The 20,475-nt window shown below is 44.1% G+C and overlaps 1 protein-coding gene across 1 annotated transcript in view; it reads left to right on the forward strand.

The window, feature by feature from the left end:
- lama2 (laminin, alpha 2) overlaps window positions 1-20,475 on the forward strand; it is a 149,735-nt gene that overhangs the window by 29,273 nt on the left and 99,987 nt on the right. Inside the window, exons 6-8 of the mRNA XM_079831286.1 lie at window positions 11,349-11,560; window positions 17,079-17,185; window positions 17,310-17,570. Coding sequence (XP_079687412.1) covers window positions 11,349-11,560; window positions 17,079-17,185; window positions 17,310-17,570 — 580 coding nt within the window. The remainder of the gene's footprint in view (window positions 1-11,348; window positions 11,561-17,078; window positions 17,186-17,309; window positions 17,571-20,475) is intronic.

Consider the following 20,475-nt stretch of genomic DNA (forward strand, 5'->3'; position numbering starts at 1 on the left):
AGATGTGAAGGACATACTACACACAAACTCAGTCAGGCGGCGCACGTCGCTCTTAAAACGTGTTCCTAAAAACGTATTGTGTCGAGGCCGTCCAACAGGGAAACCATATAAAGGGAGATCAAATGGATAGAGACTGTTGCTTCTCATGGTTCATCAACCAGATGGAACTGGATAAATATTCTCACTGTCCTGATCCAATCTGACTTCTGACCTAATGTTGCCTGAGTCATAATCACACAGTTCGTTCATGGCCAGAGCCTGGTTTCTCCCAAGGTTTTGTTCTCCATTCTGTGACCTGATGGATTTTGGGTTCCTCGCCACTGTCGCATTTGTCGCCTTTGGCTTGCTTAGTTTGACACCACATGAGAATTGAACTGCTACAGTCAAATCAAACATGATTCAGACACAGATATAATGTTTCAGTAGTGTGTGCAGGACACTATAGTTAATTTGTGTAAGTGAGGAGAGTAAAATAAAGTAAACTGGGACCTATTATACCCAACAATTCTTCATACAGTGACTACCAATACAATATGGGACCAAATGATTCAGACACTTTGAGCTGACCATGTTTTGCTTGTTATTTAATTACTAATGTGACCTTTGACACCACAGACTGAACTAAATGAAGCATTGATTGTTCATTGGTCGACCTAAATTGGTATTATCTAATTGTGTTCTTAAATTTAACAGTTGATTGGTTGATTGTAATCCGTTACATCATTATCAAGATGAATTTGTTCTTGTCATATTTTATTACCATTTTCTAAACTATAGCGAATAAACAGTGATAATGTGAGAAATGTTGAAGGTGTCTGAATACATTTTGGTTTGACTGTATATAAATAAAGGTGACTTGACTTGATTATTCTCACGTCCCTCAAAGGAGATCTCAAGAATGCCTCATATGATTCAAGTCTGCAATGCCAAGGCAGAGATCTCCGTATGAACTGGAAGACCATTTTAAATTCTTGGGTCTGCTTTTCCCAAAAGCATTGTATGCTCAAGTACATCGTAGAGGCCTTTGGTGCCATTGGTTTCTACGATCTACCTGAGCCAACTACTGTCTTATATGTGCCTTTTTTAGTTGAGTCTCCAATGGAATTTTAGGAGGAACATCTGAGATAAAGGTGATATCTAAAAGAAACTTAAAGGGTTAGTTCACCCAAAAATGAAAGTAATGTCATGTATTCCTCACCCTCATGCCGTTCCACACCCGTAAGACTTCCGTTCATCTTCAGAACACAAATTAAGATATTTTTGTTGAAATCCGAAGGCTCAGTGAGGCCTGCATAGGGAGCAAAGCAATTTACACTCTCAAGATCCATTAATGTACTAAACACATACTTAAATCAGTCCATGTGAGTACAGTGGTCCAATATTAATATTATAAAGCGACGATAATATTTTTGGTGCGCCAAAAAAACACTAAATAACGACTTATATAGTGATAACCGATTTCAAAACACTGCTTCATGAAGCTTCGGAGTGTATCGAATCAGCAAGTCGAATCATGATTCGGATCACGTGTCAAACCGCCAAACTGCTGAAATCACGTGACTTTGGCGCGCCGAACTACTGAATCAACTCACTGATTCATACGCTCCGAACCGCTGAATCGACTCGCTGATTCGATACACTCCAAACCGCTGAATCGACTCGCTGATTCGATACGCTCTGGACCACTGAATCGACTCGCTGATTCGATAGGCTCTGAACCGCTGAATCGACTCGCTGATTGGATACGCTCCGAACCGCTGAATCAACTCGCTGATTCGATACGCTCCGAACCGCTGAATCGACTTGCTGATTCGATGCGCTCCGAACCGCTGAATCGGCTCGCTGATTCGATACGCTCAGAATGCTGAATTGAATCGCTGATTCAATACACTACGAACCTCTGAATCGACTCGCTGATTCGATATGCTCCGAACCGCTGAATCAACTCGCTGATTCGATACACTCCGAACCACTGAATCGACTCTGATTCGATACCGCAGAATTGACTTGCTGATTCGATACGCTCTGACCTGCTGAATCGACTTGCTGATTCGATACGCTCTGACCTGCTGAATCGACTCGCTGATTGGATACGCTCCGAACCGCTGAATCGACTCGCTGATTCGATATGCTCCAAACCGCTGAAACGACTCGCTGATTCGATATGCTACGAACCACTGAATCGACTCGCTGATTCGATACGCTCCGAACCGCTGAATCGACTCGCTCCGAACCGCTGAATCGACTCGCTGATTCGATACGCTCCGAACCGCTGAATCGACTCGCTGATTCGATACGCTCCGAACCGCTGAATCGACTCGCTGATTCGATACGCTCCGAACCGCTGAATCGACTCACTGATTCGATAAGCTCCGAACCGCTGAATCGATTCGCTGATTCAATACACTCCGAACCACTGAATCAACTCGCTGATTCGATACGTTCCGAAGCTTCATGAAGAAGTGTTTTGAAATCTGTTATCACTATATAAGTCGTTATTTCTGGGTTTTTTGGCGCACCAAAATTATCTTCACTTTATAATATTAATATTGAACCACTGTACTCACATGAACTGATTTAAATATGTTTTTAGTACATTAATGGCTCCCTGCAGGCCTCACTGAGCCTTCGGATTTCAACACAAATATCTTCATTTGTGTTCTGAAGATGAACGGAGGTCTTACGGGTGTGGAACGGCATGGGGGTGAGGAATAAATGACATTATTTTCATTTTTGGGTGAACTAACCCTTTAAAAACTCAACATTTACCAACTGGATCGTAACCACCATACACATTGACTAGGAAACGTAAGTTCCAGTATTCAACAAATATGTGATTTTCAGTGGTTGAATCCCCAAACAAATCCTAAATCTGTGCTTACATCCTTGGCCAGCAGTAAACCACAGTGCTCTTCGAGCAGAAACCGTTGCAGAATATGAGACATTCATCATTTTCAACCCCAGATCCCTTTGGCAATTTTCATCTAAGCAAATCAAAGAAACAGTATCCAATATCTGTAGAGCCACACTGAGTGCCATCAACACATGTAAAGCTTGTTTTATTAGCGCACATAGAATAAAGATGAGCAGCAAGTGCTTCCTTCAATATTGAAACATCTCACTCTTCTTAAGAGGCATGCTCAAGGACTGCTAATACAAATCAATGATCTAAATTACACATGCATTTAAAACCATGTATGACACCAGAAATCATTTTATAGAGAGAGAGCCTCAGTTCAGTTCAGTTCAGTTCTGGCTTTTAAAGGGAAAGGGAGATGAGACTCTGATTGGTTTATTGCACGTTACGACCAAAACACACCCATGTCTCATTAAAGGGATAGTTCACCCAAAAACAAAATGTTTATGTTTATCTGCCTACCCCCAAGGCCTCCAAGATGTAGGTGTCTTTTTTTCTTATGTAGAACACAAATGAAGATTTTTAACTTCAACTGTTGCAGTGTGATAGTCGTATAATGATGTCAATGGGGATATTTTAGAGTATGAGAGCAATGAGAGTAAAAACACATAGACTTATTAAACCATGCGGCTCGTGGCGACACATTGATGTCTTAAGACACGAAACGATCGGTTTCTGTGAGAAACCCAACAGTATTTATGTTATTTTTGTACCTCTTATCAGACGAATGTCATCTAGTATTCCCAACGGCATAACTTCCGGTGAATAATGTCAAAATACTGGCGTGACCAAAGATATATATGCGTAGATGCCTCATTCGACCAATCTGCGCAGGAACTAATGAGGAGTGTATGTATATATCTATGATCGCGCTGGTATTTTGACCTTATTCGCCGGAAGTTATGACACGGGGACGGCTGATGCAGAGCCATAGAAAAAAATGAAATACATTTATAAATATGGATATTTTTCTTACACAAACACATCGATTCGCTTCAGAAGGCCTTTATTAACACCCCAGAGCCGCGTGGAGCAGTTATATGACGGACAGATGCACTTTTTATGGACTTCAAAAGTAGAGCAACTATTACTGCAATTATAAAGCTTAGATTAGCCAGAACATTTTTAATATAACTCAGATTTTATTCGTCTGAAAGAAGAATGTCATATACACCTCGGATGACTTGAGGGTGAGTAAATCATAGGCTATTTTTCATTTTTGGGGTGAACGATCCCTTTAAGAGACGAGGGACGACCGTTTTTCAAAGAGAGAGAGAAAGCAGCGTGCAAACAGAAAAAATAAGCTGTTTTCCTGCAATATGTCCTTTTCAGTTAAACCTGTAAAACAGGTGTAATATCTATCATCCCGGCTTCATTCACACACTGTGTATGTGTTTGTTGTGGAGTGTGTTGTAAGCTTGCTCCGAGTGTGCAGTAACAGTAATGGGCTTAGTGATTGAAGAGGGGTCTCTTCAGTTTAACAATCACTGACCCACGACAGCAAAACTCTCTCTCCAGCCCGCTCAGTCTTCCACTGACCTCATTCAGCTCAGTCCCTCCATGGCGCCTGGTCCGGCTCTGAAATAGAGTGCTTATGTTTAGTTTGGCCCTGCGTGCCCAGCGACACCTGAAACAGCGAGCCAGAGAGAGCAGGCTGAGGGTGAAGGGTGAAGAGAGGAAGGAAATAAGAGTTTGGAGCAGTCCCAGGTTTTTTTTCTTTTTTAATAATTGTTCCCTGGTGTGCAGACAGACAGGAACTTGGCGGTGTATATATGGCCTGGGTTAAAGACACCTGGCCCGAGTCATCAGTGCTTAAGATGGCTCTTTCACAGCAGAGCTAACGACAGGAGAAATGATGAGCTGGCTCCAGACGGACAGGAAGAGCCAGCCTTCAGTGCTCAGTTACCCTGTAAAGGGTCCCGAAACAGCGCAGAGGAGGCAGTGTGTCCTGGGAATGGGGTGGGATTATGTATTTTTTTGGAACAGTAGGTGGAGATACTGTTACTTAAAGAGATAGTTCACCCTAAAATAGCTGTAGATGCTATTTACTAAGTGAAAATAGTGATATATTCAATTTACACCATGTAAAAGTAGTTCTTTGCAATATGTGTAGACAGTAATTAGATGCTATTTATACTTTATTTTGACAGATACACACTATTTGCACCTCAGTGTTGTTGTACATTGACAGGATGCAATAATAACATAGAGTGTACATGATTATATTTATTAAAATTATTAAATGGATGAGATGAGATGAGATGGTGGTCCAGTGGGTTAAACCATGGAACTGATACGCAGAAGGTTGTTGGTTCGATCCCAGCGGTCACCACCAGTGTGTCCTTGAGTAAGGCTCTTTACTCCATGTTGCTCCGGGGGATTGTCCCTGTAATAAGGGCACTGTAAGTCGCTTTGGATAAAAGCGTCTGCCAAATACATAAATAAATAAAATTAATAAATGGATGCCGCCTTAATGGGACAATAAAAGCCCTCCCTAACCCGACCCAATGCATGCTTTTATTATTATTAAACATTTCATTAGGCACTTTATTTCCATTTTTTAGAACATTTTCTTAATTTTTATTGAAAGTAAATGCCTTTCCGATGTGATGGGTAAAGGGAGAAGAGCAAGCTCGGCATAAGGCGGATTCGAACCCGGGTCGATCGCATCAAAATCTGGTTCCATAAGCCTTACTGTGGGTTCACTCCAGACGTGACTTGCGCAAATATATCGTGCTATTCGCGCGTAGTTGGACGCTTGAACATTTTGAGTTTACTCGCTTCATTCACGCGTGACATTCACTTCACAACAGACGTGAATTCACGATGTAAGGGGCTTTTGCTTCTGCTCCAGTCTCGATGTGAAATGGCTGACATTGATTGTTTTAAAATACGGCGAATAAGCTCAATTTGCTGACTTTAGCTATCTTGTAGTCTCAATATGTGTGTATATGCACTCACCTAAAGCATTATTAGGAACACCTGTTCAATTTCTCATTAATGCAATTATCTAATCAACCAATCACATGGCAGTTGCTTCAATGCATTTAGGGGTGTGGTCCTGGTCAAGACAATCTCCTGAACTCCACACTGAATGTCAGAATGGGAAAGAAAGGGGATTTAAGCCATTTTTAACGTGGCATGGTTGTTGGTGCCAGACGGGCCGGTCTGAGTATTTCACAATCTGCTCAGTTACTGGGATTTTCACGCACAACCATTTCTAGGGTTTACAAAGAATGGTGTGAAAAGGGAAACACATCCAGTATGCGGCAGTCCTGTGGGAGAAAATGCCTTGTTGATGCTAGAGGTCAGAGGAGAATGGGCCGACTGATTCAAGCTGATAGAAGAGCAACTTTGACTGAAATAACCACTCGTTACAACCGAGGTCTGCAGCAAAGCATTTGTGAAGCCACAACACACACAACCTTGAGGCGGATGGGCTACAACAGCAGAAGACCCCACCGGGTACCACTCATCTCCACTACAAATAGGAAAAAAAGGCTACAATTTGCACAAGCTCACCAAAATTGGACAGTTGAAGACTGGAAAAATGTTGCCTGGTCTGATGAGTCTCGATTTCTGTTGAGACATTCAGATGGTAGAGTCAGAATTTGGCGTAAACAGAATGAGAACATGGATCCATCATGCCTTGTTACCACTGTGCAGGCTGGTGGTGGTGGTGTAATGGTGTGGGGGATGTTTTCTTAGCACACTTTAGGCCCCTTAGTACCAATTGGGCATCGTTTAAAGGTCCCATGGCATGAAATTTTCATTTTATGAGGTTTTTCAACATTAAGATGAGTTCCCCTAGCCTGAATATTGTCCCCAAGTGGATAAAAAGTGTTGATGGGTGTAAACCCGAGTTCTGGCTGTATTTCTCTGCCTTTGAGAAAATGACAGGCCAGACTAGCCAATCCTGAAGTCTCCTGGTTTGACGTCCAAGCAGGAACGGTTTCCTCCCTTTCCTCCGCCCAGAGAATCTGCCACGCCCATGCAAACGCGAGAGAGATCATGGGTTGTGAACGAGTGAACGCTGGCAGTTTCTCAGTGTTTGGATGTACAAATGAAAACAGAAGTCTTTTTTCAGTTCCTTCTGATCTGTGATCAGTGATTTCTTATGTGTAGCTAATTATTTATTATTCGTGCACACACTGCGGCTTCTCTCTCTCCCGACAGAACGGTGTTTTCGTGTTTTCTATCTTGTGAGTCAGTGTTTTTGTACGTCCTCGTCGCGTCTATCTGTTCTAAAATGTGCATACAGTCGTTTCTGCTCAACATAGAGAGCCACATCTTTACAGATAAACCTCACACACGCCGAAGCTCCGGCTGTCCGGTGGGCCTTCAACATCCCCGACCCCCAGTACTGCATCTGGCCCACAGCGGAGGCGCCTTACGCGGCGCGAGATAAAGCAGACGGGGGGTAAGCGTGAGCGTATCCGGCTAGGCTAGCCAGCTATCCCCACAATACACTGGATTACATTCGATTACTGCTGTTGTGTCTTTGTTTGCGCTGTGTACTCAATGCGCGTCACTGACGCTTTTCATATGATAGGAACATGTCTAAAAATAATGCTATTATCAACACTTACTCGTAACTCGTTCGTCTCGACAGCTGTAATGGTACTTTGCATGTGTTACAAAGTTGGTAATAATGATGAAGACGGACTTGACGTGACTGGGACTCGTGTTTATTCAGAACTCTCAGATACAAACACAATAAACTCTCATAACTCAGTAGTTACTATAAATAACTTTGTTAGCAATCGCTCTGTCTCCGTGATGTCCGGTTCGGGAACGAATCATTCTTTTGAACCGGTTCTTTTTAGTGAACCGAATCAGTTCACCAAATCGGACTGAATCGTTCTAAACGGTTCGCGTCTCCAGTCAGCGCTGATCCATAATTTACTAAAGTTACTAACTTTCTGACATGAGTGACAGTCCCTCCGACTAGAAATAAACTAATAACCTGAAGTATATGCAGTAACTACTACAGTTCAGACATGCTGAGAACTGATGTAAAGTGAACTCCGGTCCATCCGTCTCTCTGGCAGCAGCTCGTGCCTGCTCGTGCCTCGTAGACCTTGTTAAACCACGCCCCCTCCGCTCATTTAAAATGCAAAGATGTCAGCCAATCACAACAGTGGCCGTTTTTACTGAAGTCTCACAGCAGACACGCCTCTTGAAGCAGGGCATTCAGCCACAGGGCAAACAGCAGTATAGAAAAAATGCCTTTTATTTCTAAATTATGACATTTTATGATGTAAAAATCATACTAACAATATAAGTACACCTCAGGAAACATTATAAAATAATAGAAAAATGCCATGCCATGGGACCTGTAAATGCCACGGCCTACCTGAGCATTGTTTCTGACCATGTCCATCCCTTTATGACCACCATGTCCCCATCCTCTGATGGCTACTTCCAGCAGGATAATGCACCGTCACAAGCTCCAATCATTTCAAATTGGTTTCTTGAACATGACAATGAGTTCACTGAACTAAAATGGCCCCCACAGACACCAGATCTCAACCCAATAGAGCATCTTTGGGATGTGGTGGAACGGGAGCTTCGTGCCCTGGATGTGCATCCCACAAATCTCCATCAACTGCAAGATGCTCTCCTATCAATATGGGCCAACATTTCTAAAGAATGCTTTCAGCACCTTGAATCAATGCCACGTAGAATTAAGGCAGTTCTGAAGGCGCAGTATTAGTATGTGTTCCTAATAATCCTTTAGGTGAGTGTATATGTATATATATACATATATAGCTCAAATTGAGTAAAGAGCGTTTTTTACAACTCACCAGACTGTCCGACCTCCTCACTCACTTTCTTCCAAGCAAGATCCTTTTTATTCCTGTTTCTATAAAGTATGAAGATGTATCGGATAGCTCCGGATATCCCCATATGATTGTCCGCTCATTGTTGTCACTACTAGAGCAAGCTCCTGATTGGTTAACGCGGCACGAATATCTGCCAAAGTTCAGATTTTTCAACTCGCGCATTTCACGCATCAAACACTCAAAACACATTGTGTCATTCGCGCCGCCTCATTCGCATGAATCACGCTGCAGAATGTCTATTCGCTTCTTTACATTTACATTTATGCATTTGGCAGACACTTTTATCCAAAGCGACTTACAGTGCCCTTATTACAGGGACAATCCCCCGGAGCAACATGGAGTAAAGTCACACACTGGTGGTGATCGAACCAGCAACCTTCTGAGTATCAGTTCCATGGTTTAAACCACTGGACCACCATCTCAGTTCCATCGCAGTTTTGCATTGAGAAATATGGCCTTAATGGGAAAAATCGTATCAGAGCAAATGTGAACAGATCTCTTTGAATAATTCCCATTGTCCATATTGCAATCAAGTGCTTAGGAATCAATTTCCTACCAAAGCAACTTGAAATCAATTAATCGTGTTAAATGGCTAGTACCATGACAAGCAGTTTGGTCAAAATGACACTTTGCAATCTGGCTTGACATACAGTAACACAAACTACTGTATAAATGCAGATATTACTGTATATGAATACACCAATCCAAACACGAGCATTTGCACTGTTGAAGGGATATTATGTCTTGTAAAGTTATTGTGAGATCTAAGACTTTGTTTAAATGTTGAAATCTCCAGCTAGATTCTGCCGCTAGGCCTGAAGACAGTCACAAGCAATGCCATATTCAATTAATAAGTCTAGGGTGGCTCGTGGAATCCGCTGAGCGCGAGTGAAACACGGTGATTACTTTCTCTTTCCGCCATCATGCAGATAGCGCAGTCGTGTGCAGATAAGCGCAGAGGAATCCATTTAACATGAAGGGAGTGGATAGACTGCATGTTTATCAGCCGGCAGCACAAGTTGCTTCAGTAGAGATATAGGATCCGAACGCACCGACGGCAGATAAGAAGAGCGGGTGGGCGAAGCGCGCGGAGGAGGTGATAGCGTCTCTTCCCCTTATATCTCTCTCACATTCGCATCGTCTGCGCTTTGTTTTGGCCAGAAAAGTCTCGGGTGCTCTTTTCATGATCAAAAGAGGGTTGTTCATCAGACGGACTGTAATGGAGCCGGTGTACACAGCTCCTTTAAAAGACAAACAATACATGTCTGGAAATGCAATATACTTAATTGCTTTCCTTAAGTGTGTCCATTCATCCCACTTTACCCCAGCTATTCTCTGTATCTGTCTCAGCTCAGAGTCGAGTCAAGCGGCTAAAGCGACCTCTGATCTGATCTGAAATGTACAAATGACAAATTGACTGCTAATGCATTGCACCTACGTCAAGCTCGAAGTTAAATATATGCATCATACTTTACATAAATGTTCAGTCAGTTGTTCATTATCTCAAAACAAACCCACACAGGACCTCAAGCTGGCTGATAATTACAGTACATGTCTGCATAGCAATTAATAAAACACATGCATGGGAGAAATTTATTTAAAGGGGTCATGAACTGAATTGTTTTATGTTTCCTGGGGTGCACTTATTATGTTAGTATGATTTCTGCTCACTAACGAATGCGTTCATCATAACTAACAGTGCAAAGTCAATGTAAATAAGGAGTTTTGGTGCGAATCCTGAACTCAGTCACTGATAAACTCGCTCTGTTTGATTGACAGCTCCAGTGATTGTTCTTTGGTCGATTTCTATATATATACAGATTATTTTCATCTACTAAGAGAAACGATGTGTAGTTGAGCGTTGAGTCACTGGTTTGATTCACTAACACAGATAAAGATCATCATATCAGAAATCACTTATCTCAGATCAGGCGTTAGCATTAACACGGTCACTGACATGTTGTGGCGTTACTGTCGAGTCCATATGGTAAAAGTCTGTAAATGCTGAAACTGCGACTGATTTCCCAAAAAATCCACAGTGAAATGTAGCGAACACAAATAAATAATGCTCAGCGGAGACATTCACACTGATGAGAATAAATCAGCTCATTCCCAGCATTAGGATCCTCTGGAAGGGAATGTTATTAGTGTCCGTTCAGCTCTCCTCGTCATCTCACTAACACTCCAGTGGGCGGGGCATCTCACTAACACTCCAGTGGGCGGCGCCAGAGTTGTGATGATGAAGTGGGCGTTGATCTTCTTCTGCAGAGGCGCTGTTTCTCCATCTATTACAGGCTCATTCACAACCAGTCGCTCTCTGGGCTTGGGGACAATAAAAGCTGTTTTTGGACTAACAAGGTTGTGAAATTTACAGGATATTCTTATAGTCTGATGACCTATTATGTGTCAAAAGATTTTTCAATCCATGACTCCTTTAGGCATACATTTTGTTATAATGTGAGTGGAAAGAGAGGGTTAAATTCTCCAGTTTTGTGTGACTGCTGAAGGCCTGAAGTGTGTTTCTTTGCAGTATTTTGACTACGCATCTCTGAAGTATGCATTCTCTCCACTCTTGATGAGCTCAGGTGTGCTAATGGCTATTTCGGGCGTCCCAACGTTCCTGGAGGCTCCTGTCAGCCGTGTATGTGTAACGGTAACCTGGACCATACGGAAGCGCTGAGCTGCGACCCGGTGACTGGAGCCTGCCTGCGCTGTCGTGAGGGATACGGAGGGCCGGACTGTGAAAGGTGTGATGATGGATACTTTGGAGATGCCCTCATAGCCAAGAACTGCCAAGGTGAGTGAAGGAGCTGAGTTTCATTGTTTTAGGTAACAACAAAATGTGATGTCTAAAACCAACGGTTTTGATCTTTAAAAAGATGTCTTTCATCACAGATACTAGCAGGGGTTAAATTGGGCTGGGGCATACCAGGGAGGTTTTTTTTAACTCAGTCTGGACAAGTAGTCGATTAAAACATAAATAATAAAAAAATAACTAGGGATTCACCAAAATGTGAGAATGATTCTGATTTTATTACATTTAGTGTAAGTGGCGGTTGATAGTAGATAATAATTTATTATTCACCAATCAGGCATAACATTAGGATGATCTCTTCATCTCCTGTTAGTGGGTGGGATATATTAGGCAGAAAGTGAACATTTTGTCCTCAGAGTTGATGTGTTAGAAGCAGGAAAAATGGGCAAGCAGTGGAGAACCGGCCACAGGGTCATGGAGGACCAGTGGAGAACCAGCCACAGGGTCATGGAGAACCAGTGGAGAACCGGCCACAGGGTCATGAAGGACCAGTGGAGAACCGGCCACAGGGTCATGGAGGACCAGTGGAGAACCGGCCACAGGGTCATGAAGGACCAGTGGAGAACCGGCCACAGGGTCATGGAGGACCAGTGGAGAACCAGCCACAGGGTCATGGAGAACCAGTGGAGAACCGGCCACAGGGTCATGAAGGACCCGTGGAGAACCGGCCACAGGGTCATGGAGAACCAGTGGAGAACCGGCCACAGGGTCATGGAGAACCAGTGGAGAACCGGCCACAGGGTCATGGAGAACCAGTGGAGAACCGGCCACAGGGTCATGGAGGACCAGTGGAGAACCAGCCACAGGGTCATGGAGAACCAGTGGAGAACCGGCCACAGGCTCATGGAGGACCAGTGGAGAACCGGCCACAGGGTCATGAAGGACCCGTGGAGAACCGGCCACAGGGTCATGGAGAACCAGTGGAGAACCGGCCACAGGGTCATGAAGGACCCGTGGAGAACCGGCCACAGGGTCATGGAGAACCAGTGGAGAACCGGCCACAGGGTCATGAAGGACCCGTGGAGAACCGGCCACAGGGTCATGGAGAACCAGTGGAGAACCGGCCACAGGGTCATGAAGGACCAGTGGAGAACCGGCCACAGGGTCATGAAGGACCAGTGGAGAACCGGCCACAGGGTCATGAAGAACCAGTGGAGAACCGGCCACAGGGTCATGAAGGACCCGTGGAGAACCGGCCACAGGGTCATGGAGAACCAGTGGAGAACCGGCCACAGGGTCATGAAGGACCAGTGGAGAACCGGCCACAGGGTCATGAAGGACCAGTGGAGAACCGGCCACAGGGTCATGAAGGACCCGTGGAGAACCGGCCACAGGGTCATGAAGGACCAGTGGAGAACCGGCCACAGGGTCATGAAGGACCAGTGGAGAACCGGCCACAGGGTCATGAAGGACCAGTGGAGAACCGGCCACAGGGTCATGAAGGACCAGTGGAGAACCGGCCCGAGGCTCATTGATGCCCGTGTGGTCCGATCAAACTGACGAGCTACTGGAGCTCAAACTGCTCAAGAAGTTAATGCTGGTTCTGATAGAAAGGTGTCAGAATACACAGAGCATCTCAGTTTGTTGTGTATGGGGCGGCATAGCCGCTGACCAGTCAGGGTGCCCATGCTGACCCCTTACAGGACTTAAAGTATCTGCTGCTAACATCTTGGTGCCAGATACCACAGCACACCTTCAGGGGTCTTGAGGAGTCCATGCCTCGACGGGTCAGCAAAAGGGGGACCAACACATTATGGGCCCTATTTTAACGATCTGAAACGCAAGTGTAAAAACGCGAAGCGCAAGTAACTTTGTGGGCGGGTCTCGGCGCTGTTGCTATTTTCCCGGCGGGATAAATGGCTCTTGCGCCCGGCGCAAATCTAAAATGGGTTGGTCTGAAGTAGCTTCATTATTCATAGGTGTGGTTTGGGCGTAACGTGAATAAACCAATCCGAGCGTCATCCAACATTCCCTTTAAAAGCAGGTGCGCAAGTTCCATTATGGATTGCTATTATTATGGCGTATTTACCAGGCGCACGCCAGGAGCGGTTCACAGCCGAGGAGACTGATGTGCTTGTAAGAGCAGTGAAAGACAGAGAAGTGAAGTTGTAATGTTGTACATTATGGTAAAGGTGATTTCACAGTCTTTTTTTTTTCAGTCTTTCAGTTTTTTCAGTTTTTCAGTCGATTTTTTTTCCTGGTTCTTGACGGACAAACCAATTTGTCAGATGTCCTTATATACATATATGTCTTGCCACTATTGGGCAAACAGGTCTTATCCTTAATTATTACAATTAGCCTGAATCATTTGTAAGCTAGATTTATGCCTATTTTTTCACATCTTCGTGGCACACCACAATGATTTCCGTCATCTCATGTGTTAATATTTTTTTAGTGTAACAATTTATGATTTGCAAAAATAACTGTTGCATCTGTGTAGATTACATGAGCAAAGTGTATGCGCGTTGTGCACGCTATACATTATGGTCAAGCATGCGCCCTTAAAATAGCATAATGAACAACGCGCAACGCGCCACTGACTTTAGACTAGGTTTTTTCTGGTCAGTGGCGCAATTGTTTAATGGAACAGCAAAATAGCACCAGGGATTGTTTGCGCCGGAACACGCCTCCTTTTTTGCGCTGAACCGCCCAGGGAGCGCAAGTTCATTCACTAGTTTAGCGACGTGCTTCTGTGGAGGGAAAAGCGCGCTTTGCGCGGGTGCAAAATAGGAATGACACATGCGTCGGTGTACAAAGTCAATTGCGCTGGGTGCAAGATAGGGCCCTATTAGGTCATAATGTTATGCCTGATCGGTGTACATTTAACTCTAAGCAGTTTGAGTGTATACAAATGTTGAGTAATATTTGAGGTTACTTCCTATACTCAAGTATTATTTTGATGAATATGTACTTCTATTGAAACTGAATACTGTACTGAATAACATTTACACCTTCAAAGTATATATTTCATGACAAAAACATAATATTAAAATATTATTGAATTATATAGGTCTAATTTAATTTGTTTTCAGTAACTAATAGCAAGCCAATCAAAGTGCATTTTCATAAAAATACAGAAATGTAATGGTCTACAACTACGATCTAGTGGATTATGAGTCATAACTGTATTTTAACCCTTTAAACATTAACCCGTCCGCTTTCATTCAAACTCACATTCATTTCTGAGAGCCAAACCACATTTTAACATCTAATAAATAACCAGGTTCATGTCCTACTTGTTTTCTTATCCAATAATCCATTACACATGTAAGTCTCCATACAGAGGGAAAAAATATGCCGCTATATTTCATTAAAAATGATGTTGACAGTCTCCCCATTCAGAAGGGACTAGTTTTCCCAGGGGACATCAGATAAATCCATGTTTCGCAGACGTACGTTGTGATTTTAATCCTACCTGAATCAAACACGTCTGTTTTTCTGTGCCTAGTGTTTTTCAGCTGTCTCGTCTTTCCTCTGAGAAAACGAATCCCATTCGGATGGGAATGTCAGGGATAGAGATATGCTATATTTTCACAGCTTTTCTCCTTCTTCTTTTTGAGCTTGACAGACATGGTGACGAGTATCCAGGTGTTTAAAAATGTGGTTTGGGGCTTTCAAGGGGGGCACATGTATGCAAAGCCTACAAAATCTTATCAGTTGACAATCAGTAAAATATAATAAGCTGAGAGAGCGCTCTGTTATGAACACTAAAATGCTGATTAAAATCATTCTGTGCAAAGCTAATACAATCTTTCTGTAGGCCTGTGCTCTCTCCTTTGTGTCAGTATCAAATATAAGAGGAGATATAAATACAAAATACAGGCTCGACATTAAGCCTTGTCATGTGCTTGTCCAGGTAAAAGAAAACTGCAATATATTCTCATCAGTGTTCTGTCAGCTATTACATATTTAAATCTGCATATATGTTATTTTTACCTTTATAAAGGGCATTTTTCCCTAATCTTACTGGATCTCATTCACTAATAATTGCGTGGATTCTTTCATATTTGTACGCTCAGGAGAACTTCTCATGAAAAATCTCCGCCTGATTCACAAAACGTTTGTACGCACATGAATTTGTTCTTAACCTCGTTCTGATGTTAGTGAATTTGGAGTATTCTAAATGAGCGGCAGCGTGCACGAGGCTAGTCATTTGCCTAAAACACACCCACATCCATCTCCATATAAGGGCTTTCCGCCCAACCCATCTGCATAAAAGGGCTTTCCAACCAAACCATCCCCCATATAAGGCTTTCTGCCCAACCCATCTCCATATAAGGGCTTTCCAACCAAACCATCCCCCATATAAGGGCTTTCTGCCCAACCCATCTCCATATAAGGGCTTTCCAACCAAACCATCCCCATATAAGGGCTTTCCGCTCAATTCTCCATATAAGGGCTTTAGGGTTTTCCGCCCAACCCTCCTTGGCCGGCCATGACCCTGTGGCCGGTTCTCCACTGGTTCTTCCTCTGAGCACTTTTGATAGAGACTGGCCACTGCAGACCGGGAACACCCCACAAGAGCTGCAGTTTTGGAGATGCTCTGACCCAGTCGTCTAGCCGTCACAATCTGGCCCTTGTCAAACTCACTCAAATCCTTACGCTTGCCCATTTTTCCTGCTTCTGACACATCAACTCTGAGGACAAAATGTTCACTTGCTGCCTAAAATATCCCACCCACTAACAGGAGATGAAGAGATCATCATTGTTATTCACCTCACCTGGTCATAATGTTATGCCTGATCGGTGTATATGTCGCCCTATGTTAAGCGATGCTATAAGCCAGGATGTTTTGCTTCCTTTCTTTAAATGCCATATTTGCTTGTCACTTTAAAAGTTGTTAATGTGTCAATTTTTGTAGAAATTAAATTGTGCACTTCCAAGCAGCCTGTATGGCAGATGTGTGTGTGTGTGTGTGTGTGTGTGTGAGGTGAGTTGATCCAGTATCAAGCTCAGGCCGTCTACCCTCAAGGACAACACACACAGATTCCCCTCCAACTGGCCTCACGCAGCACCATCTGTGCTCAGAGAGTGTGTGTGCATTATATTGAAATGCAATCTGTCCTCCTGCAGCCCACGGTCACACACACACACACACACACACACACACACACACACACACACACACACACACACACACACACACACACACACACACACACACACACACACACACACACACACACACACACACACTGACATCTGAAGCAGGAGACGGTCATTCAGTTTGATTGTTTTGCACACACAGTGCACTGATTAGCATGCAAACGGGTCATGGGATGTTGAATAATCTCACTGGTTTTTAATTTCAGCTGTTACTGTATAATCGCCAGAGGCGGAACACACTCCCGTATGAAACATGACTGTGAAAGAGTGCTTGCTTCATTTCATATGGTGTGGTCAAAATCAAACGTCTGGGATTCAAAATCAAGTTTAAACCAGGAAGTTGTGGGATTTAAAAATGTCTAATGTGAAAAATTGTCTCTCTTTGTCTGTATAGAGTGTCAGTGTCACAGTAACGGGTCAGTTTCGGAGCTGTGCCATCAGGAGAACGGGCAGTGCCAGTGTCGCCAACATGTGGTCGGACGCCGGTGTGACGAGTGTTTGGTGGGTAAACAACATCGAATGCTGTCATTGTTGGTGGCACATTTCTTTCACTGTGCCAGTAAAGATCCACAGCAGTGCATTCATCTCTCTGTCTCTGCCTCAACCCCTGTGTGTGTGTGTTCAGCCGAATTGTTGGTGGGACGGTGAGTCTCAGTTGTGTATGCCGTGTCAGTGCAGCGCTCGGGGCTCCGTGTCCCAGCGCTGTGACTCTGAGGGCAGGTGCATCTGTCGGGCCGGATACGTGGGCCGCAGGTGTGACCTCATACGGCCGGCTCACGCCCGCAGGGAGACCCGGAGACCCGTCCAACAGGTTCCCATACAACACGTCCAGAGATGGGAAAGCAGAGGGGGCTGCCCTCGAGGGGCATACCGCCCTGGCACAGGGGTAAACGGATGGCATGATGGGTGGACAGGCTCTGTGTGCGTGTGTGTTTGTGTGTGTGTGTGCATGTGTGGATCAACATCTAATATCTACAATCCAACCACCCAATCAATTCCCCACGGACAAAATCAAGCTCCGCCCTATTTATACACTCACCTAAAGGATTAATAGGAACACACACTAATACTGTGTTTGACCCCCTTTCGCCTTCAGAACTGCCTTAATTCTACGTGGCATTGACTCAACAAGGTGCTGAAAGCATTCTTTAGAAATGTTGGCCCATATTGATAGGAGAGCATCTTGCAGTTGATGGAGATTTGTGGGATGCACATCCAAGGCACGAAGCTCCCGTTCCACCACATCCCAAAGATGCTCTATTGGGTTGAGATCTGGTGTCTGTGGGGGCCATTTTAGTTCAGTGAACTCATTGTCATGTTCAAGAAACCAATTTGAAATGATTGGAGCTTTGTGACGGTGCATTATCCTGCTGGAAGTAGCCATCAGAGGATGGGGACATGGTGCTCATAAAGGGATGGACATGGTCAGAAACAATGCTCAGGTAGGCCGTGGCATTTAAACCATGCCCAATTGGCACTAAGGGGCCTAAAGTGTGCCAAGAAAACATCCCCCACACCATTACACCACCACCACCAGCCTGCACAGTGGTAACAAGGCATGATGGATCCATGTTCTCATTCTGTTTACGCCAAATTCTCCACGCATTTTCACCCACAGGACTGCTGCATACTGGATATTTTTCCCTTTTCACACCATTCTTTGTAAACCCTAGAAATGGTTGTGCGTGAAAATCCCAGTAACTGAGCAGATTGTGAAATACTCAGACCGGCCCGTCTGGCACCAACAACCATGCCACGCTCAAAATTGCTTAAATCCCCTTTCTTTCCCATTCCGACATTCAGTGTGGAGTTCAGGAGATTGTCTTGACCAGGACCACACCCCTAAATACATTGAAGCAACTGCCATGTGATTGGTTGATTAGATAATTGCATTAATGAGAAATTGAACAGGTGTTCCTAATAATCCTTTAGGTGAGTGCATATATTTCACTCAGACATAATAGAAAAGAAAAGAGCGCATGCCCGACTTTAACCCTTAAATCCATGAAAGTTTCTCCAATCAAACACACCGCTTGTGTCCGGTGTAGACACAGTGTTAGTTATCTTTTAGAGTTTGGTTCAGTTTGAGCAGATGTTTTATACCATCATCACTGTCCTCGTCAGAGCTCATTCAGCATCTGCCTCATATTCGCCATCCCAAACATATTCTCAAAACTATCTTCGAAATCAATATTTTCATCCCTGACTGACGTCTTCACCAGATATGAAGTGAAAGTGACACTAATATTTGATTGCGTTCAGTACGAGTCATTTCAAGTTTTGCTGATGATTCTTCCTATTCTTTTGTTTTCTGCCTGCGGTGACTATGAGTGTAACTTCACGCTCACCCCTCCCTTTCGAAGCACATAGAGAAGCTACGGTGGCAGACACAGGACAAATATGTCATCTGAGAGAGAGCAGAGAGTAGACTCTGTAGAGAAGTTTGTCCGTTTAGGGCCACTGTAGAAACATGGTGACACAAAATGGCGGCTTCACCGTAAGGGACCCGCGATGTGTGTAGATAGAAACGGCTCATTCTAAGGTAATAAAAACCTAACAGCTCATTATGTAAGGTCTTTATACGCCACTGAAAACATAGTTATGCATATTATATTGCATTTCTGTCAAGAGATGCTCATAAATACTACACACTGTGCCTTCAAGGGTTGTGTAAGCCATTGGTTCGATTGGGTAACATTATTGCTAGAAAGTTGTGAGTTCTCTTTTCATAGTCAACTGACCTCTCAGGCTCTGTTTCCATCTGGTGTTAAAATGCGTTCGGTCGATCGGATCACAAGTAGACGAGGGAGACTGGGTGTTTTAATCTGTCTCTTTTGTCCACTTTCAGTCACTTCTGTCCTGATTTCTTCGAGGGGAGGGTCTATGGGCGGGTAAATGTATGTGCTTTTACAGATCTTTAGATCTAATGGACGAAATTAGCTCACGCAATTTACATATGAACGCGACCGGAGACGACGAGAAAACATCAGCTGATAGATGCATGGCCAGCCGAACGCTGTGAGTGTGTGTTAGAAATCAGGGATGGTGAGAGAACCATAGACTGTAAAGAGATATGGGCGTAGTCCCAGACTGTAAACATGTGTTCTTCTGCTGTAAAGTTGGCCATTTTAACATGAGCTCAATGAGAGTCTGCTCCTTCTGGAGTCTGTCTCTAGTGGCCAGTCCATGAACTGCAGTTTAAGTCACTTCCGTATCGGCTTCAGGAGAAACTGCGGGAGGAGCCGCTTGAGAGAACATTGTGGCTGAATCTGAAATCGCCCCCTATACCCTTAAACAGGGCATTATTAGAGGGGGCAGCCTTTTGTAGTGGTGTCCGAAACCATAGTGGACGTTATTGAGTGCACTCATTCAATCCCTCAATAACGAGTGTACGGCCGATGAACACACAACGGCTGTCCGACTTCACACACTCGTTTTTATTCACTCCTTCAAGTGAACTGTATTAGGAGACTAAAGTAGGGAATAGTGATTGCGGGTTTAGGAGGCGATTTCGGACACAGCCTGTGTTTGGTACGTCTTTCTCTTCAAACCAAACTTGGGTCTCCAGCCGACTAAGCTTAAATCCCGTCTGGCTGGCGTGCATCCCATAATGTTCATGCGTTAGGTCAGTCGGCGGAGAGTAGCGGGTCTTTTAGAGGCTGTCCAGTGCACTTGACCACATGAGCGTTTACACTACGAAAGCAATCCGGTCTGATGCGTTTCCTCTGGAAGTGGATGAAAGTGGACAAGCTCAAACCGCTTCAGACCCCGTTTACACCTTTAGTGTCGTC

Source organism: Gobio gobio (assembly GCF_949357685.1).
Source record: "Gobio gobio genome assembly, chromosome: 12".
Lineage (NCBI taxonomy): Eukaryota > Metazoa > Chordata > Actinopteri > Cypriniformes > Gobionidae > Gobio > Gobio gobio.